This window comes from Nesoenas mayeri, assembly GCF_963082525.1.
Source record: "Nesoenas mayeri genome assembly, chromosome: 2".
NCBI classification, from domain to species: Eukaryota; Metazoa; Chordata; class Aves; order Columbiformes; family Columbidae; genus Nesoenas; species Nesoenas mayeri.
Window position 1 is genome coordinate 51,286,498 of NC_137543.1, and position 25,791 is coordinate 51,312,288.

A 25,791-nucleotide genomic window follows, 5' to 3' on the forward strand; every position below is an offset into this window, starting at 1 on the left:
ACCAGGGGAACAGCTTGGTGCTAAAGTCTGTTGCCTTGAACACAAGCACTGAAATGGTGGGTGATACCTAAAGCACCAAAACCACACCTCTCTGGAGATGGCTTCCTTCAGTCTCCTTCCCTTGGCCATCCCCGCCTTCCCAGCATCCAGCTGTCAATAACCAACCAGGTAGGCCATCTTCATTTTACTGCGGCTGCGGAACAGGGTTGTGCTTTCCCTGCGTTCCAGACAGAAACTGCAAAGGCTAATCTCATGCTGTGAGTGCTCAAACTCCTCCCCAGGATGCCGCATTTCCAGGAGCAGCAATGGCTCCTCTCCTCAGAGACGCTCTTGGTCATCTCCACACACCTTAGCTCACAATATGCTTAAAGTCCCTCAATCAACTGAAATAGTTACATTTTGTACCTTCTATCAAATCATACCCACAGCAGAAGGTGAGACTCAGGCTGGTTTATTTCCAACGGCTGCCCCATGTATCAGCCCATACCGACTTTTGCTGAAGTGCCCAATGATTAAATTCCTAATACCGCTAAATCCAAAGCGGGGAGCAGGCACAAAGCTCTCAGCAGCAGCTCTGCATGCACAACTCACCTCCCAGCTGGCAGCAAACCACCCTGGAAATTCACAGGTGAGAAGTGAAACACTACTCTGCAGAGAACAGTTCTGTGATATGTAGTTTTCCAAACAGCAATTAGAGAGATGTCACTGCATGACACAAATTCTACAATAAGTGACCACGTAAGTTGTAGCCAGCTACACCACCACCACAAAAATCTCATTTTTTGAGGACAAACAGGTCCAGCCACATGTAACATCTACCTGTCGAAAGATTGCCATATCCTTAAAATGAAACCAATTGTCACTTCACAGTGAACTGGGACAAAAACCCCTTATGTTGTTGACTCAGGGGAGCTCCTACATAGACAAACATGTGCAGAGACTAAGGTTAATAACCAAAAATGAGCACGGAAACTCCCTCCCCATTATTGACTGTCAAGGTCCAGAGAACTGTTTCTTCAGCAGAAGAGCAGCCTGACCACAGCACCCCTCCCAGGGCACCTCACTGAAAGCAAATGCTGTGACTTGCACCTCCATCACAGCCATATTTTCTCACAAACAGGTACATTTTAATGGTCCACAGCTCCTGGCCACCCCAACTGATGATTTAAATGTCCTTCACACCTGCCCATGCTCTGAAAAGAACACACAGAGACTACTGACTGCCCTGTCTAACAGGAGCAACCCAAGCCCTGCAGATACCAAACTACAGCCTGCACAGAAAGCTGCCTTGACTCCATCCTCCCTTTTATGTTTCCACCATCCTATTTCTGAATTAGGATGACAAATCCTTTTCTCAGAAAACTGGACAACTGAGTAATATTATTAAAAACCTTTAGCATTTATTGAACATAAAACACCTATCAAAAATTTGTTACCTAGTAACAATTAACAACAAACCCAAACAAAACAGACACAATTAACAATGACAACAACCACCACCACCACCACATGACAAGTTGGCACCTGAAGCAAGTTAGCTGCTGCCTTCGGTGTCATTGGCCAGGCTTTCCGCAAGGTCACTTAACCCGGCTTTGCTCAGCGCAGCAATCAGGTTGTCAGGGGTCGCGTGTGCCCCCTCCTGATCCTGCCAGGCAACCAGCAGCTGCTTCGCTCTCATCTTCATGTCCTCGCTGTCAGACTCGATCTGCCGTATGTCAGAATCCTTCATTTCCAAGTAGGGGGCCAAGGCCTTCCACTGCTCCCCAAGCCTGCTAGCGAAGGACTCGATTTGTTCACCCGTCATGGCTTTGTCCCGTTGTGCCTCTGGACCTACAGGAAAAAAAAGTCACTGTGAAACTCAGGGAATGTCTCCAGATCTTCCCTGATCCACCCCATTTTAACCCTCCTATTTATTTACTAACAGACAGATTGACACCTTTCCTTTAGTGGCTAGAACCTACTCAAGAGCTCTGAGAACAGATGAATTTTTACAGATGTATTACTTGGGTTGCAAGAGGAATATCTCTTACTGGGTTTTATGCATTTCCTGCTCAATTGGGAGAGAATTGCTAAAGCCTAAACTACATGAGAACTGCCTCCTCCAAATGAAAAACATTTTGAGAGGTAGCCTGAAATTTTCAATACACGATTCAACTACAATATTAAAATACAGAGTGATATTCAGCATTTGTCTTTTAGACTTCTTTTAGTCACCGTACACAGAGTTAATCCAGGTAAAATACAGTTCGCTTCCCTTTTACTGAGTTACTAAAGCCTCACGTTCCTACCAGCAGCAGGAGCATGAGCAGGATGGCAACTTCCACACATAGTCAGTACTTCAAGGAATTTTCTGCCGTTCTGGCATAAAGATAAAAACCACAGAATACTCTGCTCTGCTGAGACACCAAGTGCTGCAGTGATTACACAGGTGGGTTTGCACATTTATAGCTCATAATGGTCTACAACTCACGGCTTACCACCTGGGGATATTTCACACCATTTTAAAGAAATAAACCCTAAAGACTGAATTACTTACGCATAAAAAATATCGAGATTCTTAACTTTTAATAAGTATTTCACCTTCATGCCACCTGAAGAGCCAGGTGGCAGGGAGCAGAAGTTTCAACTCTCTCCAGTGCTCATCAGCCACTTATTTATCTGAACTAAACCCACTACATCGAGGGGAAAGAATGGAAGATCACGCACGACAAAACAGAAGCATCAGATCACTTCCATTATTTCTAAGCACAACAGTGCATAGTGGACCACAGCTCTCCCAGCTTTGCTTATAAACAAGATTTAAAGAAAGATGTAAATTCAACACAGTGAAACCACAAAGGCTGTTCCAGGCAGCGGTAAGCTGAAGAAAGACATCACTATGGGGAGACTGTGGAAAAGGTCAGGTGTGGAATGGAAAAGGGCAACAGAAGAGATTCACAGAGGCCCACGGAAGGCTTTGCACTAACAGAAAAATCTTCCAAGAAAACTGCCCATGGTGTCTGGTGTGTGAACTCCACACCCTGCACATCCCACCTGCCCATGCTGGATCCAAGAGCCAGCGCACGGAGATACAACGTGTGAGACGAAGGAGGATGGAAGGAGGCAGATTCACAGACACAGCAGATGGGGAAGGACACTCAGGAGCACAACATACCAGGGTTACAGGCAAGAGACAAAAATGGAAGGACTGGTTTATGGAGAGGAATCAGAGATGACATTTGCCAGGAAGGTTGCTTTTCTCGCAGAGAAGCTTTTGCCCTGAATACATTTTAAATGAAGAAGATGAAAGATCTCAGTGTTGGAATATATCCATTTCTGAAAGTCCCTTAACCACCCACCCCAGCAGGGACTAGAGAGAGACACCTTGCCTGTGGCAATTGAAGGGCAGAAAGAATAGGAAAGTGGGTGAGGAACTCTCCTAGGTTCTTATAAAGCAATGATGGCATTTTAGCTATAAACACCTACTAACACTGTAAACATACATCACGTAGCAGAAAAGGTAGAAGAAGCAATGGGACAATGCCCTCAGACACATGATGTAAATTTTGGGGTTGTTCTATGCAGGGACACAAGGTGGACTCAATGATCCTTGTAGGTCCCTTCCAACTCAGGACATTCTATGATTCTATGATTAATCCAAGTGCTAACCCAAGTTCAACAGGCTGCACACTTTCGGCAGCGCAGGCCACGAGATGGACAGGTTGCCACCGGTGCCCTGTGTCCTGAAAAGGCTGTGCTTTTTGGTACAAATGGGGTTCAAGTCAGAAACATGAGGGTAACCAAGGACTGGTGACCTCAGTAGAAACTACATTAAAACGCAGCTTCTACAATACACATCAAAAGAGAAATTGAAAAGACTGAGAATATGCAAATCTTACTTTCATTGTTTTCCTTTAACAAAGCATCATTATCTTCCTCATCTTCATCTTCACCTGTTTTTATTTCTTCAGAAGGAGGCTACAATGAGAGAACTAAACATCACTGGATGAATTTTGTGTTTAAAGAGAAATTTTACATCTCTGTGATGGTCCCTGGAATGTGTACTAGAATGGAAAACCTGACACGATCCCTTAAGAGACTTAAAAATCCCCCACAGCCTCCTGTATCCAAACCACCAGTAACAAGTGTTCTAATAACACAGTTCTAACTAAATAACCTAATGAAAGTATCCATCGACTTCACAAGATTCTTTCATTTTCACGGTAACTACAACTAAGGATTCCATACCTAACTTTATTACTTACTTCAAAGAAAATAAACACCACACAAACAGCTTTCTATGAGACCACTACTGCTGACTGTACTTTTAAAATTCTTCTTCTTCACTTATTCCTCACTCAGGAATTCCTCAAAGTTTTCTGTACTTTCAAACTTCTTGAAGATGGCAGAAATATACAAACTTTTCACTTTCTGATTCAGTTACTGATCAGCCAGGAGGAACAAAATGCTGCTTCTTCTCTGGCCTTTCAGTCACAAGCCTTGTCTAATGTATTTCTGCCTTCTCATAATATTTGGTACATGACAGCAGTACCACCATGAACATTGCATAAAGCGATACCTTAATATATTAAACTGCCTCTCCCCTCCCAGTATCTTTCCTAAAATTGCTATTAGCACCTAGTTAACTCCAATGGCTGAATAAACAAAAAAGCTACATATTACAATCCAACCTTTACCCCTCAGTAGTTTCCCATTACAGACAAGGAAGGTCTCAAATACAGACGCACAGGTTCACACCTGTAAGAAATCGCTGGGTTGTGCGCGAACTCAAGAGGTTTAGAAAAAACTCCCTCCTCCACCTGTTAGTCTCTCTTATCCTTGTGTATAAAGTTATCTGAAAGACCCCTGCTTGGCCTCAAATTTCTACTGTTGAACGTGCAAAGGGTTAATGCCTTAAACTTACACCTCCACAAGGTCTATTTTTCTTTACATATTTTAAAAGCCAGGCGGCTGATAGAAGAGCTCTGGTAAATCTTGCTGTAAAGCAGTATCTTCAGCTGCACATTCTGCCCCTTCTATTGCCACCCCAGCAGCCACAGCTACTGACATTCACAAGCCCTGACACTGGCTCACACCTTCAATAAAAGCAGTTTGCACTGACACCACCAAACCCAAGTAGCTGGGTGCTAATCCGCTTCTGCTTACCGACCCAGCAGGAAAACTTGGGATTGCCACGGCTGTTTGTTCACAGAATACAAGGCAGTTACTTGGTTATTCTATGCTATTCACAGTTTAGTCATTGATCAGACCAATTTTACCTCCAATTTTTACTTCACAAGCTTTTTCCCTGTGTTTATTTTTGCCCCAACTTCCCCCCTCGCCCCCCGGCCCATACCAAATGGATGGTAGAGAGACAAGCGGGAAGTCAAATGAATTCAGCATTTATTATTATAGGATAACATTACTTACAGGTAGCTCCTTGGCTAATTTGATTACCATGTTCTCTAGATATTCAGGTAAACTCTTGAATTGTTGGTTTGTTGGCTGGAAGAAGTGGGGACTTCTGCGTGCTAGAAGTCTCAGTGCTCTCCAGCCATAGTTAGAATTGTTCACGGCCCTATAATAAAATACAAGCTTGGTTGGCAACAGTCTGGCATCTATAAAAGCACAGAAAAAGATCCGCAGAATTTACTAATTAATATAATCCTGTCCAAACTTATACTACTTTTGTACATTACTGGAGTCCTGCACAGATACCAGTAATGCAGAGAACAGTCTGTTTTCTATAACGAGCCAAACATAAAAGAGATAAAAATAAAATGAGACACAAAAAGACTGACATACTTATACTTATTTTCAACCATGTTTTCAGGGTCTGCTTGTTCAATAGCTTCTTCAAAAAATTCCTCCAACGTTGGCATATATTCCCTAAAAAAATAAAATAAGGGGCTTAATACTCCTCACAGTCTATGCTAACATCACTGGTTTTCCATTTGTTCATACACATATCAAAGCTTATTCACTGAAGAAAAAAACCAAACCAAACAAAGAACCTACTCAAATTTAACTGCAAATAAACAAAGAATCTGTTTGATACATGTTGCTATAAAATTATTCACTGCATAACCACTGAAGCGTAACAGTAGTTGCTAGCACTGCCTATTATATGTATTTAAACATTCTGCTATACCAAAAAGTAACATCAACACCTGTCAGTAGCCTTCAGTGAAAAAGGACTATGGGATGCCAGACAAGAATTCTGGCTACAAGGAAATGAGATTTCCGTAAAAGTACCTGTAATAACCGACTGGCTGCCTTAGAAACACGCTGCCACTCACACAGCTTGTAAGAGCTCAGGAGCCTAAACTGGTTGTTAGCTTTGTGCAACTGGAGAGGACAAGTAAAACCTGGCCTCTTTAACCCCCCATTAGCCCATTTCAGTTTCATCTGCTACCAGTCAGACTACTACTACTCCCCAATTTCAATGATTTATGATCACTAATTTTAGAGAGGGGGGGAAATACTAGGCAGCTTAATGCTGTACTTAATGATCCCTGACTCCCTGACTTGCTCAAACATGTTTCATTTCACCTCCCCATAGTTATCCCTGTATCTTCTACCGGCATCAGGAAGAACTGATTTATTTGAAGTGGACTAGAAAGCATCTGAGCCCCCCGGCTCAAAGATATGTGATCAGCTGCACAAAGTCCAGCTGGAAGCCTGTCACTAGGGTATGCCAGGGCTCAGGACTGGGCCTAGTACTGCTCAGCACCTTCACTACCAGCCTACTGATGATGGGACAGAGTGCACCCTCACGACGCCTACAGACATAGCACAACTGTGAGGAGTGGCTGACAGAGCAGAGTTGTGCTGCCATCCCAAGGGACCTCATGAAGTTCAACTAAAGGAAATGCCAAGTCCTGCCCCTGGGGAGGAACAGCCCCAGGCACCACCACATGCTGGGGACTCAGTGGCTGGAGAGCAGCTTTGCAGAAAATGTCTTGGTGAGCAACACCATGCACATGGGCCAGCAATGCGCCCTTCTGGCAAATGCAGCCAGCAGCATCCTGGGCTGCATTTGGAACAGGCCAACAGGTCAAGGGAGATGATCCTTCCCTCCTTCTGCTCAGCACTGGAGAGATACATCAGGAGTGCTGGGTTCCAGTTCTGGGCTCCCCAGCACAAGAGACACAGGTCCATGCAAAAGGCTTTGCAGAGATGGGATATCCCAAGGAGTGGCCAAGGGAGCTAGGACTGTTTACCCTGGGGGAAGAGAGGGCTTGAGGGCAGTAAATACCTGATGGGGCAATAAGGAAGAAAGAGTCAGACTCAATCCTACTCAGTGAAAGTACGAGCAGGAGTTTGCACAAATGGAAATACAGGAAATTCTGCTTAAGCATCAGAAAAAAACCAAACAGAGAAAAACCACAAAAACACACACAAAAAAAGCCCAAACAAAAAGCAAGCCCAAAACTTTTCTGTGAGGGTGATCAAACACTGGAACAGGTTGACAGGGAAGGCTGCGGAGCTTCTGCTCTTGAAGAGACTTCCAAAACCCACCGAAGAAGGCCATAGGCAACTTGCTCTACCTGACCCTGCTTTGAGCAAGGGGTGGATTAAGTGGTCTCTAGATGGTCCCTTCCAATCTCAGCTGTTCTGTGATTTTCAAGACAATATTTGTGACTCATAGGGGACATAATAAAAATGCAATTGATGTTTCTGTGCTTAGAAGAGCTAGCAGTTGCTTCTGAGATATTCAAACCAGAACGTAAGGAAACTTGGCCTAAAAAGAATAACAGAAATAATATTGACAATGTTTAGGATAGTTTGGTGCTTTGAAGACTAGAAGCAAGAAGCACAGATTACCTAAGAGCAGCAGTTTACTGTGAGCCAAGATTATCAGCGGTGCAAAGCAAGCTCATAATGATCTGTATTTCTCCTATCAAATGTTTGACAGAGACACATCTGCTTCTACAAGGGAACCCAGTGATCAACCAGGGCTGGGGGAAAGCGCACTGGTCTATTAACTCACTTTAGTTCTGTTTTGAAAAACATGCTTTGCCCAGGAAAGCAGTGCCCAGTGCATGTTTAAATGTAGTATTATCACTGCCTACTGGAATCAAAGCCGAAATCTTGAAAACTCTTTTGATTTGAATCCTGCCATATGTGGCACTATGCAAAAACTTAAAAGACAGATTTTTATCCCGAGAACAGCCACCTAAAAAGAAGACAGGCAACGAAGTATTACCACATTTGAATGAAGACTTGAGAAACCAAAGCAAAACGCTAGTCATTTGACCATGCTCAATCACAAAGTCAATAATAAAACTTGGGACTGAATCCGGATCCCTTGGGATCTTCTCTTGCCTGTTTACCATGGCATGCATTTTCTCGCTTTATCTCCCTTTAAGTGTTTTAGTTTTTTTTCCAATTTATTTTTTTTTAATTTAAAGAAGTTGCAGTACAATACAATCATGCGCGGGGAATCAAAAGGGGCTCTTTTAGCCCTTGGCCTAGCACAGGCACGTATCCTGTCAAAGGCAATCCTGCATATCCCAGTCTCACAAAAAGGAAGACTCTTCCTCTGCACAGCTCTCAACCCCTGGAACAGCATTTCCTCCACTCAGGACACCTGCACAGCCAGGTGTTCAGCTTTTAGAGCCACAAAGCTCTCTTTGGGAACTGTCCCGTTCCTTTTCCATGTTTTCATACTAGCTTCTATGTCTGCACAAAAAGGGGATCACACTGTTTTTAACAAACAGAAAGTTATGTAGCAAAGTACATTTTCAGCATTTCCTACAATTGTGCAAGCAGAAGGGATAACGAATAACTGTATTTTTCTACAACTGCACCACTAGTAGATCTGGTATGCACTGAAACAATGCCTGCTAGCCATTCTCCTCTTATCTAGTATCGTTCAAAGCACATGTTCGCTTGAAAATCATAGCCAAATAACACGCTAACTTCATTAGAGTCAGACCTGGCAATCTTCCTTTATTATATAAGGTACTTAATTATACAGTCACGCTCTACAAAACTGGAGTTTCCATCTGGGTTTTAGCTTAGATTTTACTTCACTAAGCCATGAAAACTACTGACAGCATAAACACCACTGAAGAAAACAGTAAGAGACTTCAAGACAAAGATTCATACCACCCACTTCTCTCAAGACACAGTAAGATGGCACACCACGCAAGATCATCATATATTCCTTCCTTATGCCGGTTTTGTAATAATTGTAATTTTGTGTGTAATTACAGTGCTGAAAGTTAACTTTAGACAATTATGTAGCATTTTTACATACCTGCTCTCAGATTTACAAGCTTCCATGTTATCAGGACATAAATTCCAAAGGCGGGTCAGTTCCTCACTGAAAAGAGAAGCATGAACACATATCAAACTCTACATTCATCATTCTATCCTTCCATGTTCTGTCACTCAGAGACAGCCACACGAAACAATATTACAGACATTTTCACCCAGAGCCTTCACAATAAAGCATCCCATACCAACTTTGTGATACGTAAAGAGTAGGAATTACCAGAAATCACAGAAATCTCATCTGATGTTGCAAATTAGGAAAATTATCTACTGAATTTCTACTATAATCTCTTGCTGATCTGTGGTCAGAAACAGTAACAAACTCTCACTTTCCACACCAGCTAAGGTCAGGCCATTTTGTTTTGACAAATGAAATAATTCATCACTTTCTTTTTCAAAAGGGGCATTTTACTAACACTCAGTACAAGGTAAACATTTCCAAACCTAGGTTGGGTGAGCTGTTACAATGAAAAGACTATAATTTCTCCTAAAAAAAAGGCAGTGGAAAAATGCAGCACTTCATATCCAGCAAAACATGACACTTTTTTTGGACAGGTCATATCAAGAAGAATTCTTTGTTCCAGGGATAAAATACTAGCGAATGTTATTTTAAAACCTGTGGCACAGATACATTTTAAGCAAAAACATAAATAAGACAAAACTATAAAAACTGACCCAAGAAGTACAAACCACTGATTTTCAGCCTGTCACTTACAGACTATTTAAAAGGGATCTAAGACAGATGACTATACAGAAAGGAAGCCTACTGCAAGTTTTAAATGAACTGACAGATCTCTTGCCTGTTCTTTCCTTGCAGTTCCAAAGTAAGGAATTTTCAAAGTAACTGACTAGAAAAAATAGCTGCCAAAAAAAACCCCACAAAAAACCCCAAACCAACTAACCAACCAAACACCAGAAACTCTTTAATGAAATCAATCCAACGTACTTCCCCATTAGGATTTTTTTGTTTGGTCCTTTTCCTAGGAAGTCCTCTGGAGCTGGCCTCTTTCTCATGGGCCTCATTGGCTTGGAATCAGGAGGTCTAAAGAAAACAAAACCTCTTCAGTATCAAACCAGTAACACTTAAGAGAAAAAAATAAGCCATTTCACCCAAGATGGTGCCTAGTTAAATCACAGTGGAAGTACTCAGGAGGGCTGGAAAGAGGGAAAAGGGAAGAAGAGAGAGAAGATAAAGTAAGTATAAGGAAAGGGATCTGCCCCACACCAGAATTAGCTCATTCAGCAATGTAAAGGTGTATCAAGATCCAGAAACAGAAAAAGAAGAAAATCACATTTATGCCAGCAGCACATACTAAGCATGATCCACCCTGCTGGGGGGTTCATCTGCTTTATGATTGCAAGTTCTCTTTACCCGGATGCGCCTGATTTCATGGGATCAGAGAATGGAGATCCCAGACCACCAAATTTAGGGTAAGACCTACCCAAGCTGAAACTCTGGCTGAGATCTAAAGGAGGAGACAGAACATTTACAAAAGTCAAATTTTGTAATTTTACTTCTTCCCCCTCCCCTAACAGTAACTTCTCTCTTCTCACAGCCCCCTCCCTTTTTTGCAAACTGCTCAAGTCATGAAGAGGTGGCTCCACCTGATCTCTCCACAAAAGGATGTCTGCAAAGAGACAATGACTCAGATGTGCCTTCCCATGAATAAGCTCCAGTTTGTATGTAGAATGAATAAGGGTGGCAGGACAACATTTAGTCAACACCTCAAGACAGTCAAGTAGACACATGGAGTCAAAGCTCAAGTTTTGTCATTAGGTAGTAACTAATTACAAGGGAAACCTTTCAATGCCAAAAGCAACCTAATCATATTTTCCTTTCAGGTAAGCGGTCACCACCAAGTGGTAAACCCAGTAAGGTATGTAAGAGGGGAACTGGTACACAACACTCCAGGCAACCTGCCCCATTGAAGTCACAACACCCAAGGCTTCATTAGAGGCAATCCAAAGCAGCATATGGAAAAGTCGAGCACTAATATCTTCAAGCTAGGGTCTGCTCCAGTTGCCTCAGTCACTGGATCCTTGGCATTAAGAGAACAAAACATTGTGATGAGAGTGAGGAACACCCTCCTGAGACCCTGCACATCCCATAACCACCTCTTCACTGACATGACAAAGCCTTAAAGACTTCTGGCAGAAATCTGAAAGTTTTCTGCATACATGGAAGGGACATCCAACTATACAGATCTCAAAGTTGTGTGAATCATTATCGTTCATATACACTGTGGGTACATATTCTGAAGTTGAACCATCATTTCAAACAAGCAGCAAAAAGTTTCTGGTTCCTAAGTTACCTTTCTTTCACAAAGCTTGGGCACCCCTCATTTTTCCATGAGTTCCAGTTTTCTTCAGTATTTAATATATGCTGCAGAAACATAATATTGCACATTATTAGGGCCATAATACCTTTCAGAGTTGACTCCAAAGTTTTTAGTTGAGCTACTACAATTAAACCTGTGTTACTCTGTGTATTTCAGACATCATTTTGAAGGTCATAAGTATAATCTTCGGCAGCTGGTTTAGTTTATTCAAAAATAATGTATCTCCAATAACTGTGGGAAAGGCTTTAATTCTACTTCTCTAAACAGGAATACAGATGTGGCCAAAGTACAGGAAAAAAGTAAAGCATCCGCTTGTGTCTTATCCCTGTGTCTTTGGACACAGCACTCCTTTCTTTGTTTTCAATAACCAATGTCTCCTGTATGTATACCTGAACATACATGCGCATTTCCATTTCACCCCAAGTAAAGTAAGAAAAGCACATTAATGAAAACACAGGAAAAACGTGACTACCAACTAAAGTCATTATGAGACCTTTTTTACTGAGATGAGAGAAAAGTTCTTTCAGATGCTACATCTGTGTTGCAAAAGCTAGTTTAAATTGATGCTGCTTTTCTATGCCCTATACAGACTTCGTTCAGACAGGCACCAAAGTACTTACCTCTACCATTTTTGAGAATCTTTCCCCATCTGGAGGATTTTCTGAAAGAAGCTATGATTGAGAGAGAGAGGAAAAATAACAGGTTAATTTTTTGCATTATATTTCTAGCAGAATACATAGGGAAAAAAAGAAAACAACAAAGAAAATGGTGGTCACTGCTTCAAAGGTTGTTGATGCAATACTACACAATGAGTATTCTTCCACGCAATTTTTATAGAAGCATCTACTGTACCAACCTGATAAACTGCTTTTGTAGTATCTTCAATCCAAAGGGACTGTTCATCTGTTAGAACGTAGTTTGAACTGGAATTGAAAAAACAAAACAACAACAAAGTATCATTAAATCAGCTCATTTTTTTTTAATTTGAACAGTTTACTACACGTCAAAATAGTGGTGAAGACATATCATTTACACTACATACTCTCTGAAGGGTGTTAAAAGGCACCTGAAGAAAGTATTCTGGTCTGGTCCCATGGACTTGCCACTTATTAGTTTGTGGAGTTAATTAGATGTGCTTATGGAACACACTTCCAGGTTTATCTTCCTTCTTGAGGAAATCCATTTGTGTGATTCAACATCACACCTTGATGTTGGACCCAAAGCACAGTGAGTGGGCACAATGAAAAGATTTACTTAAAAAACCCCAACTCTCCTAACCCCAGCTCAAGCACTACTTTAGATAAACCACAGTAAAAGCAACAGTCTACCAGCAGTATACAGAACACAGAACTTGGATACCTCAAAACATTATATACAACATAACCTCAAGTCATTAAACAAGTTGCTTGGTACACCTAGAATTAGAATGCAATCAGTAAGTAGAAGTGAAAAGGACACAGAAATAAATACAACATGGCTCACTTCATTTCCCAGCAGAGAACAGAACTTTTTTTAAACACAATTAAAAAAAAAAAAAAATCAGATGAGAGTCTAATTTTTGTTTTTCACTGATTCAAAAATAATCCATTTGAAGCATAACCATAACATTCCATTGTCAGTGTTCAAAAGCAATACAACACAAACCAGCTTTTTATGAAGCACTAGGTATCTTAAATAGCAAATATAAACATGACTATGGCTAAATCAATAATGTGAGAAAGACTTCCAGAACGAGCTTCCGTTAGTTAATAGGCTATAAAAAAGCTCATTTTTTAAGGAAGGAAATAATTAGTATTACTTTACAACAACTGCACCAAGTTTTAGACTATGCCATTTATATATCAAACAATCTTTGATGACTTGATGCTTTTAATGAACACCTTAATGAATTGCGATTGAATCACCTCTACAGGAACGAACTGCAATTCAGAAGACATGAATTCTATTCCTTCTCCTCCACCTGCTTTGTAAATAATCTACAGAATGAGGATAATGATCCTTATTTAGTCTGCAAAGTTCTTCCAAGATCTGTTTATAAAAAGCAGCATACTGCAGATGAAAGACAGCTGCCTTAAATGTTAAGCATTATGTGCAAATGTGGTAAAGGGCAGAGGAAGAGAGGTAGGTTTTTCTTTCAGCATAACATTATAAAATACAGAGTAGGAAAACATAGGCGTTTGTTCTGTCTCATGGATTTACAAAAGCAATAATCACTATTATCATTTCTTACTATTTTAGACATAATGCTGTAGCACACCAGGAAGAAAACAAATCAGCAACCAATGCCACATTGCAGAGTCAATGCAGATTCAAAATGATGCTGCATACAAGTAGCTTGCATTGGTCTGACCACTTGCTGCTGCAGAGACTCCTTTCCTTTCCTGGCTGGCATGCACCTTAAGCAGCTTTAGTGGCCTCTGCTTCTGAGACCGCACTCAACTGACCAGCTGGGCAGAAAACCAACTCTGCAGAGATGAGCAGATTGTTTTTTTGCTGGTTTAGTAAACTGCACAAGTTTGAGTAAGTCTAATGAACACTAGAGCCACTGTAAGGGAGGGCAGAGAATCACGTAGAGAGAAACAGAGAAAGGCAAGAACGAGACCTCCCCTTCCCTGCCATAAAATTACTTCAGCAACATCTTGTATTTACCAATCCAAGGCTCTACAAGTTTCACAAGAACCTCAGAAAAAGTAGACATAAGCTCTTTTAAAATATTTTGGTTCATCCTCAAGTTCTTAGCTGCCGATCCACAAACACAAAACATTTCCCCATTACCTTTTAAATTTCACCTGTCCCTTCAGATACTGAAATAGTATTAGGTACTGCAACAAGATGTGACGGCGAAAGTTACTGTCACTCAGCTGCAAATCCATCAGCTAAACAAAAACAACAAAAAAGAATTACACATATAAAGACACTATACATGCGTAAGTAAAAAAAAAAAAATAAAAATGCAAGAAATGTTTTCAGATAAACTCCATAGAGATTTTTTACAAGATGATGGTAAGTCATTACAGAACCTGTATTCAGTATCACCTATACTTGCAAAACAGGGCTTTATAAGATACAAAGACTGGTAAACTGTCATATGGCACAATTTAGAAAAGACTATCAAAATTTCTAATGAAATCAATTTATTAAGAGCACAAGGAACAGCTTGCAGAAGTATCCCTAGATTTCTGTTTAACTAGTTTTATACTGCTGGATTTAACAACATTCACTTGGAAGTGAACACAAATTTGGAAAAACAAATACTGAGATATTTCAGTAACTGAAGGACAGCTTGCTTCCTTTTCTTATGAACTACTGGCCACCACTTAAGGATTCAACTACCACAGAAACATTCGCTCTCATCAACACACAGTAATACACTGCTTGGTTTCCACCCTAGGTACTGCGCAGCATAGTAGATCATTAAAAGGGAAGATGTGAAGATTCTTTAAAGAAAAGAGCCTTTGGCTACCGTTTGCTAACTAAGCAACCGGTTCTGTATCTTCTACACTACATTATTTAGAATTGTCAATACACAGGTCAAAGGCTTGTGAGGAATTTACCTACTCTTCTATCCCAGAAAGAGAAAACTCATGCTGCGCTTAGACTTGCTTTCTGTCATCTATTAATGCCTGCATTTAAAAATTAAAGTTACATATTATTTCAAAATGAAACCAACAATTTTAGGCTAAATTCAATAGAGTGTTGTATTTTTGTCTTCATATTAAAAGAACTAAAAACTCTTAAGATATTTTTCAAAGTAATTTTAAACAAGACCATTATGAGGCAGAAAATATAGTTAGTATATAATCAACTGAGTTTTGAAAATGTAATTCTAAAGTCAATAAAAAAGCAACAGATCTTTAAATATTTACTCTTTTACCTTCCCTTTCTAAATGTAACAATACAAATCAAATGAAATAAATTAACGTCAGCTGTATTGCACACTCTTATTCCAGAAACAGAAACCCCTGAGTCATCAACTAACATAGGGAATCCACAAAGAAAGAAAGAAAAAAAGAATAGAATAAATATATCTTTATCACTTAATTAAGGGATCAAACAATTTAATGGGATACCCAGAGAAGCTGAGGAGGCTCTACCTGTGGAGCCATTCAAAACCCAAGTGGACACAGTGCTGACAACCTGCACTGGCTGAGAGCTTTAAGCAGAGAGGCTGCGCTATGCAGGGCTCCTTCCAACCTCAACTAGTCTGTGATTCTGAGAAAATAAATCACATACCTTTTCACTAGTTAGGAACTTTGCAAAATACACATGTTCTCCTCCTGTTTTCAATTCTTCCAGCTTTTTTCGGGAAGCCTGAGTATCATCCAATTTGTAACTTTTGAAAACAGCCAAAACTTCTTCTGAGTACTATAAAAAAGAGTTATTCACCACATGAAAATACTACAAAAACTTTGTAGTTAATTACAGAACTACACTAGACTCAGCCTCAAGTAAAATAGTTTGTAAACTTGCTATCAGCCAGTCAAAACAAGACCTATTTGCCACCAATACATAAATGTTCTCTAAACAACACAAATGACAGTGGAAGCGTTACTTATCATTTAAGAACACCTAATCATTTGGAGCATTTAAAATATGCTAAGAAAAACAATGGTTGTAAACAGTGCACAACTGCTTTGTTTTTTAGATGTTATGAAAAAAAGTTATTAGAGTGCTACATTCAAACTTAAAATAAGTTGTTCAGAATATATACCAAGAAAGGTACATAAGTGAGAGTTAAATTTGCAGTGCTGTTCTTAAAAACCAGTTGAGCCTTAAAGCAGCAAACAAGAAAAACTAAAAAAATTAATCTAAAAGACTTAAAACTGGCCCTATTCAGCTTCTCTGAACCACACAAACAGCACTCTTCTTGCTATTAAATAAATACTAATGGTGAAGAAAAAGTAGCTTAGCAAAAAAACAATCTTCAACATTCACACTAAGCAAAATTGACACAGCTGGCTGAAGGTGACATCCAAGTAATTGCTTCTATAAAGACATTTGTTTCTTTATAAACCTAGCATCTTTAGGATCCCACCAGGATCCATATGACCATTCAAAAGTAAGATCTAAGACTAGGTAAAACTATTTTTCTTCTTGGGGGAAAAAAACCAAAACAGAACAAAACACAAGTTCTGCTTTTGTGCAGCTGACATTGCTTCAGCACATGAAGTCTTTCTGCTAGTGACTTACACAAGATTTGTTACGGGATTTACTGCACATCTTAAACTGTTTACTGTCAAAGTCACTTCAGAAAACAGCAAAATTCATTTTTTCATGTACTATTATTTTTTGATGGCATTAGCGATTGAACTGTTCTATTCATATGCAGTCACTTTTCTACTTGTACAAATGGTTATTTTTATTTAGGCTGAATGGTTGAAAGCATGAACTCAGATTACCTTCAGAAAAGTTTTCCATGAGACCTTCTCATAGCACTGCACAGGATTTCTAAAATAATCCTGAAGTGACCAGAATTTTCTATACAGGTTATAATCTATTGGAATGGAACTGGGGGAAAAAAATAAAAATAGTTATGAAAATTCATATTAAAAGCGATGTGCAATCCCAGAAATTAATTTTGTAAGTGAAATAATAAATCAATAGCGAGCCCTTCCAGAGAAATTTGTAATTCAGAATTTGTCCTTAAAAGTGTTTTCCATCCCATCTACCATTACTTTCTCACCATAAAAGCAACAATAGTGTAAAACTCAAGATCCTTTTTTCTTACACCCTGGGGAATGAAGAGGAACACAGCTTTATCTCATAAAAGTATATAAAGCATGTACTCAGAATCCTTGAATGCATCTTATTGGAACAAGTTTTGTCAAGATAGTTTGGAAAACTGTGAAAATTTTGCAGAAGAGTAACAGTGGTTCTCAGCCAGGATAAGCAACTTTTTCAAACAGTCTGGAGACTTCTTCCCTCTCCAGGCATCTCCGCTGAAACACTGCCAGGTTGCATCTAATCTTGAGAAGACAGGAGGTAAGTAGAATTCTGAGTACATCACTACAGGGTATTTCTGAAACAGCTCTTTATGTTGACTTTGCAAAATTTTGTTTCAACCTTTAGCATTGCTATAAGCTCACCAACTTGTTGGTGCTTCATCATCTCCCATTTCACCTTCCTCTACGTCCATTCCTTCTTCTCTCTCCTCAGCGTGCTAATAGGAAGAAATAATAAAAAACTTACACAAATGCCACTACGATTTACATGGTTTTCACAATGTTCTGTATTTTAAACATTCTATCACGCTTTAGATCAGAAAGCTTAAGCTGGTAATTTAAAAGATCTCTGAAGTCCTATTCCAGTAATATGTGCAAATTATTCCTGTTTTAACACCTTACTACCTTGCAATGGTAGCCTGACTTGTCTTGAAAAAAAAGCTGAAGGAACAGCACTATACTACATACACTGTGGGGAAAACTTTGTACAGTTAAGTGGCAGCACTCATCCCTTGCAAAATCATTTTCTTTTTACCCCCTCAAAGTCCACACAGTTTAATATACCAGTTAATGTGCTTATTTCAAGAATCAGCAGATTGATCTGGAAGAGGGACAACCAAATTATAAACATATGATTCTAAACATTATGCACAGTAGTGCATTTCTGTGCCAACAGTCTTGCATGTGTCCTGCAGAATGAGTGAAAAATAACACAGGGATTTTCACCTTCTGTCCTAGAGTGCTCTCATGTTCATTGGTATTGAAAACAGTGACATTTTCCAGGTTAAACTGACTCTGCAAGTTAAGTCCTGTGAAAAATAAAGGGTCAGTATTAGAAGCTGTGAAGTTTGTAACTCTGTTCAGTTAGTTAAGAGATGCCGATATTATGTTCTCAGAAACAGCATTCAAATCTTGTGTTTGAAATTACAACAAATGAAAATCACAATATCAAGGGTAAGGATCAGAACCAAGATACAAATGCAAAGTTATTTTCTCCAACCAAACTTGGTCTGCAACCCTTATAAACTTCAAAGATTCAGCATATTTAGTCTTTATTAGATGTTAAGTGTGGTGTAATTCAAAAAATCTCACCTGACTTTTCTGAAAGTGGAAATAACCTAGCCAAGAACAGCTGAATTCTTCCACAGAAGACTGTGTTTTGTGACTTAGATAATCTTCTTAGAAGGTCTAAATATTATAAAAAGTACAGAATATTAGTATTTATCTCACTTTCAATTCCTCTCACACTAAAATTTAAGACTTGCTAATTACATGATCTACATAGTTAATGACAGGAAGCTAAGATTTGTAAATTTAAATGCTAGTAACTTCCTCAGATCAGCCATATTTTTTCCAAATGCGTTCTACCACTTCTGCTAAGACATTCAACAGCAATAAAAAAATAAGTTCAAATGAATCCTACTCAAATACAGCTTCTGATATAGGCCTTGCCATTGCTGAGGAATAAATATTTCTCAGATGTTCTGTTATGATGGCCTCCACTGAGGAAGAGATTTCCCTAAGGTCAGAATTACTTATTCATGACTCTTGCTGATTAATGTAAATCTACTGAGTGATGAGCCTTTTAACTTTATTACTTATTGAACACATCTGAATGTAAACCACATTATTAAACCCACTTTCATTTGCAGACATGGAGTTCTTAATTCCTCACCACCCCCCAACAAACTACAACTCACCATTGCACATTCGTAGCAAGTAATTTTTCCCTGCGGAGTAAAATGTGTTCTGAAATGGAGTAAAGGTATTTAGATCACTAAGAGAACTCTAAACCTTCTTGAGTACATTTTAATTAAATCCCAAGCCATTCCTACTGCTATGTCTATATTTGAGTTTTCCCTTAAATAAGAAGCAGGTTTCACAAAAAGGCAACTAAAAAAAACAGTCCCACAAATTCAAAGAAAGCACAAGCCACAACGCTTAAATCCAGCCTCCATACAGAAAAACCATACGTGACTATACACTGTAAGATCAGCATCCACTTTTTTTGTTTTCTGGAATACACTAATTTTTACACTCATTGCCTTTATTATTCCATGCATTATTTATACACATACACAAAGAGCAATACACAAAAGATTTAGAGCATTCACAGTACTAGTAATTTGGCAGCAGGAGAAAGAAATCTATAGGTACTTGAATTAACGATAAAGAACAGTTTATTAATATATTGGGGGGATTTATCTGAAACAGAGCAGCCTGAATGAATGCCTATGGGAGGCAGTCCTGGTTAGGAAATCCAAGTTATGGAAATACAGAGAAACTGGAATGCTGTTCAGGTGTTAACTATAGAGCTGCTGACACTTGTGGTCCCAGCAGCACTGCCAACGAGCAAAACAAGGATACTGAGATACAGGATTTCTTATGATCTTGGAATAAAATGTAGGCAGGTTGGGACTTCTGCCTGCAACCCTCAAGTCCTTCTAATTAACAGTGCCTGCAGCGCAGGAAGCTCAGGAGCCTGTCGCAGCAGCTCTTCTCCTGTTACAGCACTGTGACATAGCAAGAGCATAAAATGCTCACACAGGCCTCAAAACACCAGTTGCTCCTCAAGAGCAGAAACGTTTTAGAGCAACATATTCGCCATCACTATAGTCTTTTAACAGAAAGCTCACTAAGGAGGTGACCAAGAAGACTTCTTTCCCTGCAAACTGGTGATGGAGGAAACTGCAGCTCTGAGGGAGAAGCTGAACAACAGGTCAAGAGGGATGCTATTCATACAAATTGTGCACCTCAAGTTAAATTTCTGGTTTCTAAATGCAACAATTAGTGTATACTGTAGAAAAAGGAGTTAGAAATAGATCAAAATAATTATTTATTTTACTATTAATTTTCTGACCTCTGCTGCCCAGACATTATTAAGCCTCAAAAGAAAACGTGCTCAGTGCTACTATTTTAACACGGACAGAAGGACAGTTAAAATCTGTTTGTAAAAATGGTTCAGACAGACAGAAGCTTTGGTACGACTATTTCACATTTTGGAAAAATACCTACCGATTTCCATGTAGCAACATTTTTCTCCACAAAAGTGAAAATTTTGTCACATTGATCCAAGGGCAGGCAATCTAGAACATCTCCCAGAAGCACAAAAGGGGTTGATGCAGTGCAGATGCCTGTGAGGAACAGTGAGTATCTTATTCAGCAAATTTGAAGTCAAATCTGGTAAAGGCACATGGTAGCAGAGGGACATTATGCCAAAAAAGAAGAAACAAGTTCTCCTGAGCTCCTACAAATCCTAACAAAAAGCTTGGCCTAAAGCGTGAACTTCGGTGAAAGCTATTTCTATATGTACATACATGCAGATGAGCTTTATAAGACCTTTCCACTAATGTAAAACAAATAATAAAAATATAATAAAGAATAACTTCTAAAAAACTCAAAATCTACTAAAGCAGTGCTCCAAGTCAGTGTACCCATGCTCTGTAGTTTGGTAGTGTCTGCAATCCTCATGACCACAGGTCTCGTTAGCCTATTGTTCATAAAACATGAGTGTAGTTGAGCTACACTTACTAAAACACACAAGTATTTGATGCATCATATGAACAAATAAACAAAGGGAAGAGCATGGGAGCCTCTTCAGGAGATTAGCACAATGATTTCTGACACAAAAGACAGTTATAGTAACAGATTTAAGTATCTAAAATACAGTTGTGTACTGACAGGTCAGTACTGGGAGAAGAGCAAACATATTCAGAAGTTATTTCTGGCTCTACCAGCAACTGATAGAGAAACCCAGAAGTCATTTAGCCTTCTCTGCCTCAGTCGTCTCATCTCTGAAATTATGATGGGAGAGTCCTAAGCACTTTGCAGTGGTGGACAAGGATAGAAAATGCTAATTATGTTGCAACCAAACCCACATATCTTTCCGTATTAAAAAAAATATATATATTAAACACAAATGTTGCACGTAACTGAATATTATACATCACTCCTTTCATGAAACATAGTTAATAACCACTAGCGTAAGGACCACATATTATCAAACCTAACTGATGCAGGTGACTTTCAAAAATCAAGACTTTAAAATTCCCCTAAATGGCCCCTAAAACTGCCAACAGATTTGAGAGAAAGATGCTCACCTTCTGTGACTCCACTAATAGCAAGAGAAATAATTGCCAGGAGATTCTCACATGGAGCTTTATTTATCTAAACAAAAAGAACAGTATTAAACTTCTCTATTATGACCTAAATACATTTAACAAAACTAAAATTCTTGTTCCCAAGTAGGCATATTTAAAACAAATGCTGACATTCAACTTCCCAAAGTGTCAAACAATCTATTAAATCAGACCTGTCAATTAACTATATAATAAAGTTTTTATTCAGTGAGCAACATTTCCTGACCGCTGCTAGCCAGTAAAGACCTCACAATGCCTACTGTGTAGAGAGAGTTATTTACCCCCCAAAATTAATACCCTACATTCACCCTTCATTCAAGTAATACCAACAAAACCGTTCTTTGATTCATAATTCTTTTTAGTTGACAGGCAACTTTGTTACATGCTAGTAACAAATATCCCACTCCATCCTACTCTTAAAGCATAGTTATAGAATAATGCATATTTATGAACTAGAATTTTAAGACACTGCAGATTTTCATAAGCATTACAAAGTACTGCTGGAAAAGGCCAAGTCAACACCTCTCACCATAGCATGCTATCTGTAAAATACTGCCATTCTGTCCTACCTACCAATCTCCTTTAATCATCTATATTCAAATTTAATTGGATAACTTTTACATAATGCATATTTGTAATAATCAGTATTTCTGTATACTAAAGTAAGTAGCTGTTAAATTAATACATTAACTTGCAAATAGAAATTTGAGCGTTATCAAGATAAAAGATGTTGCAGTTTAAAGTACTTACTATTTCTTCTTCTACAATAACTCTAAAAGCTTGATCCAAGGTACATTTCTTTTCATTTTCACTGCAAATGCAAACATTCCATATCAGTTAATAACTATTAGGGAGAAGATTACTAACAAAATACTTGAATAGGCACCTTTTAAAATCAAGCTGCATCTACTTACCTCCCAGGGATCTGGTTAAATGCGTTCAACAATGGCTTGATACTTTTGTGATTCAGAGCGTCTCTGGTAGATGTCTACCAAAAATGTAAAGAAAGAAAAGTTACAAACCCAGCACAAAACAAGGAAAATCTTCTCTTTCCTCTATCTGACAGTGGACTGAAATACTAAAGCATTTTTTTTGCCACACATCACTTTACAAAGAGAACTTTGTAACAAGTAGAACAAGTAACAAATGCCTCACAAATCAGGCATGTGAGATAGTAGAGCGCCACATTTCAAACCTTGGCTAACAATGCAATGAAAACAGTATTTCTAAACAAAACACAGAGGAATACACTATTGCGACCAAGATGCCGCATCTACAGCGGTCTCAAGCCCCACATGCACATCTTCACCTGCCTCACAGGCAGGTTATGGGGGTTTCGGACATGACTCCTGTTAATAAGATGGTCTAAAAATTACTATATCAGGTAACTAAACCTATCTATCAGAGCGAGTGTCCGTGCCTCGACCACTTCTGTACAAATCCAACCCTCTTGCCCAACAAGCTGGGCCGCAAATGGCGAGACCTAGAGGCCGGTGTGCACATCCAGCCCTACCTGCTCCGGCAGCAGAAAAAGCATCATTCGGCAGAGGCACAAAAGAGACAAGCACAACAAACTACGGACGTTTTGCTGCGAGAGTGAGGGGGGGAACGGAACGCCAGAATTTAATCTCATTTTATTTTAGGCTAATTTTAGTTAACTAAGCAGCAGACCCACCCCCCCCCGCCCCTTGGCGGTCCAGGCTGAACCGGCCCTTGTCCCAGAATTTCAAGGGCTTTATCTCAGGTGCGCTGGGCGCCCGTTAAAGCAGAGCCCCGGCAGGGACCGCAGGCCGCTCAGGCGGGAGGGGAGGGAGGCGGGCGGCGCGCTGGGGCACAGCCCGGCACCGGCGCCACGACGCGGTCTCCCGCCCGCCCGGTCCATCCTCCTTAAACGGCAGCGAGGGAGCAGGAAGCCCCCGCGCCCGGCCCAGGCTCACCATGAAGCGCAGCCGCGCCTCGGGCAGGCTGAAGAGCGGCGGCGACATCGCTCCCACCGAACGACGCTCCGCGGCGCGCGACGATGACGCTGACGCCATACTCCTCCGAACGGCGGCGCGCACGTCCTGGGTACGCCCCGCCCCCTCCGCCCTGCCTTGGGCGGTGCGCAGCGGGCGGGGCCGGTGCGTCTCTCTCGCGCTTCCCGCTCGCGGCTTGGCGCACGCGCGGCGGCCGTTAGAGCGGGAGGTGGCCGTTAGAGCGGGAGGTGGCCGTTGGGGCGAGGTGGCCGTTGGGGCGAGGTGATGGAGGCGGGGGAGAAGCCGCTTGTGAGTGAGGTGTCGTCAAAGGGAAAAATGGCTTTTAAAAAGTTAACGTGAGTTTAAAAGGGAGTGGTGGATGCGGTTGTTTCTTGTGACAGCCACCTCAGAGCCACGGTCTGCTGCCATCTCTGGAGTATTATCAAAGGAGGAATAATGAGGGATTTTTATATCATCAGTAAAAAGAAAGCTCTGCACTAACGATTCACAGGTTGAACAATATCTTACAGACACTGTCTTCAGAGTCACTTTTAATAGGAATTGTTTAACAAGTGTTTCATAGGTAAATGTCTGAAACAGCCCTGCAAAAATAGATGTTTGTCGTTTACTTAAATGTTATAGTTTTGTCCTTTAAAGACCACATTTCTAACTAATGGCAGTTCCCAGACTTGCCTGTTCACAGTCCATGTCCAGGCTTGTAATACCTTGCCTTCCATTCCCATGCCCAGGCTTGGGACTGAGTGGGAACCCTTGCTGGGTGGTGTCCAGCTGTAAAACCCTTACAAAGGTGCTACTTGTTGGCCTCTTCCAAGGGCTCCTCAAAACTGACTGGAATTACTGTTTTCTTCTGCTGCTCCTCAATCCTGCTTTTCTTTTTTGCTGTCAAGGCCGAAACATTTGGCTCGCCTTCCTTTTCTGCTGAAAAAAAACCCCACCCCAAACCAAATTAACCCTACCCCACCTTTTCTCTTACCAGTGCTGAAACTCCTTAAGCAATCACTGTTATTAAAAAACAGCTACTTAGCTGAGCCAGCCCATCCTGGTGATAAATAGCCCTCAAGATGTGTGACCAGCATTGAACAAGCCAGTTGAAGTCTGCCCAGACTGCCACCATGTTCCCTGGTGTGTGGCTGCCCTTAAACCTAAATTCCTCAACACACCGTGCCTGTGTTGCAGCATTGAGTGGATGTATTTGGCCACTGGAAAACAAAGCAATGTTCATTTGAAGAGAAGCTGCCAAATTAATGTATATTGTGATTAAGTAATAAAAGTCGTACCCATCTTTAACCAATTGGCATAAGTGCTTTCTGACCACCTGCAAAACGAGGGGGTATTTTTCAAGTTTTAGATCCTTCCGCATGACAAGAAAGAGACAGAAGATTAAGTAATGCATGGTTTAGAAGCAGAGTGCTTAGTTCATATTTAACTAATCATTAATAGATGTATTGTAAGTAAGAAACTAAACAATTATACCTAACATAATCAATTATTTTTTAGTATAGATGTATATCAAATTTTTCAAAAATTGTGATGCATATGTAATAATTATGTGAATATAACCAACGCAAGAGCATCCAGTCTTTAGAGCACTTATGGAGGATGATCCCCAGTGTTTCCCCAGCGCTGATAAAATAAAGAATGCTGCTTAACAGTATAATAGACTCTGCTGTTAAGTTTATTTCTTTGTTTCACTTTCATGAAGGAAGGCTTCATCCTCATGTATGTAGAGACCTGCTGGTCGCAATTCACCACGCGAGGAGCACTGGTCTGCCAGAAATGCGGTAAGCTCTGTGAGAGGAACATTTCTCCATGCATGGCGTTCTTTCTCAGCACCCCTGTCTGTTTCTAATTGCTCTGGGCTGCAATTCCCCAAGCACCTGGACCACTGGTTTCTTACCATCAAAGGTAGAAGTGCCCTTAGGTCCTCTTCCACTGGAGACGACTCCTGAGGACACAGACTCACCCTGTGGAATTGTTACAAGGCCCCACTGAGATCCCCCATTATTTCCATCTGAAGAAGTTCCTACAGTGCAAGCCAAAATACGTAATTGCTGTAAGAAAATCTGGAGCACCACGAATAGTGTGATTTTGCTGGAAATATTTCTGTTTTGCTTCTTATTTTTTTTTTTAAATC

General features: G+C 40.2%; 1 protein-coding gene across 4 annotated transcripts; it reads right to left on the reverse strand.

The window, feature by feature from the left end:
- Positions 1–1,375: 1,375 nt before the first annotated feature.
- THOC1 (THO complex subunit 1) lies at positions 1,376–23,724 on the reverse strand. 4 transcript variants are annotated; one of them, XM_080338700.1, is made up of 22 exons: positions 23,619–23,724; positions 22,596–22,669; positions 22,432–22,492; positions 21,643–21,709; positions 20,558–20,676; positions 19,243–19,291; positions 18,635–18,730; positions 18,269–18,351; positions 17,687–17,760; positions 17,000–17,108; positions 15,834–15,965; positions 14,376–14,476; positions 12,457–12,523; positions 12,221–12,271; positions 11,574–11,644; positions 10,704–10,727; positions 10,208–10,303; positions 9,245–9,310; positions 5,785–5,868; positions 5,410–5,557; positions 3,879–3,957; positions 1,376–1,830 (listed from the first exon to the last, which is right to left on the reverse strand). In XM_080338700.1, exons 1-22 carry the CDS (start codon positions 23,715–23,717, stop codon positions 1,535–1,537), a joined length of 2,046 nt encoding a protein of 681 aa, XP_080194826.1. In that variant the 5' UTR covers positions 23,718–23,724; the 3' UTR covers positions 1,376–1,534. The 4 variants fall into 4 exon arrangements, with proteins under 4 accessions (XP_080194826.1, XP_080194828.1, XP_080194827.1 ...); XM_080338702.1 differs by lacking the exon at positions 18,635–18,730; XM_080338701.1 differs by lacking the exon at positions 10,704–10,727.
- Between the last annotated feature and the right edge of the window lie 2,067 nt (positions 23,725–25,791).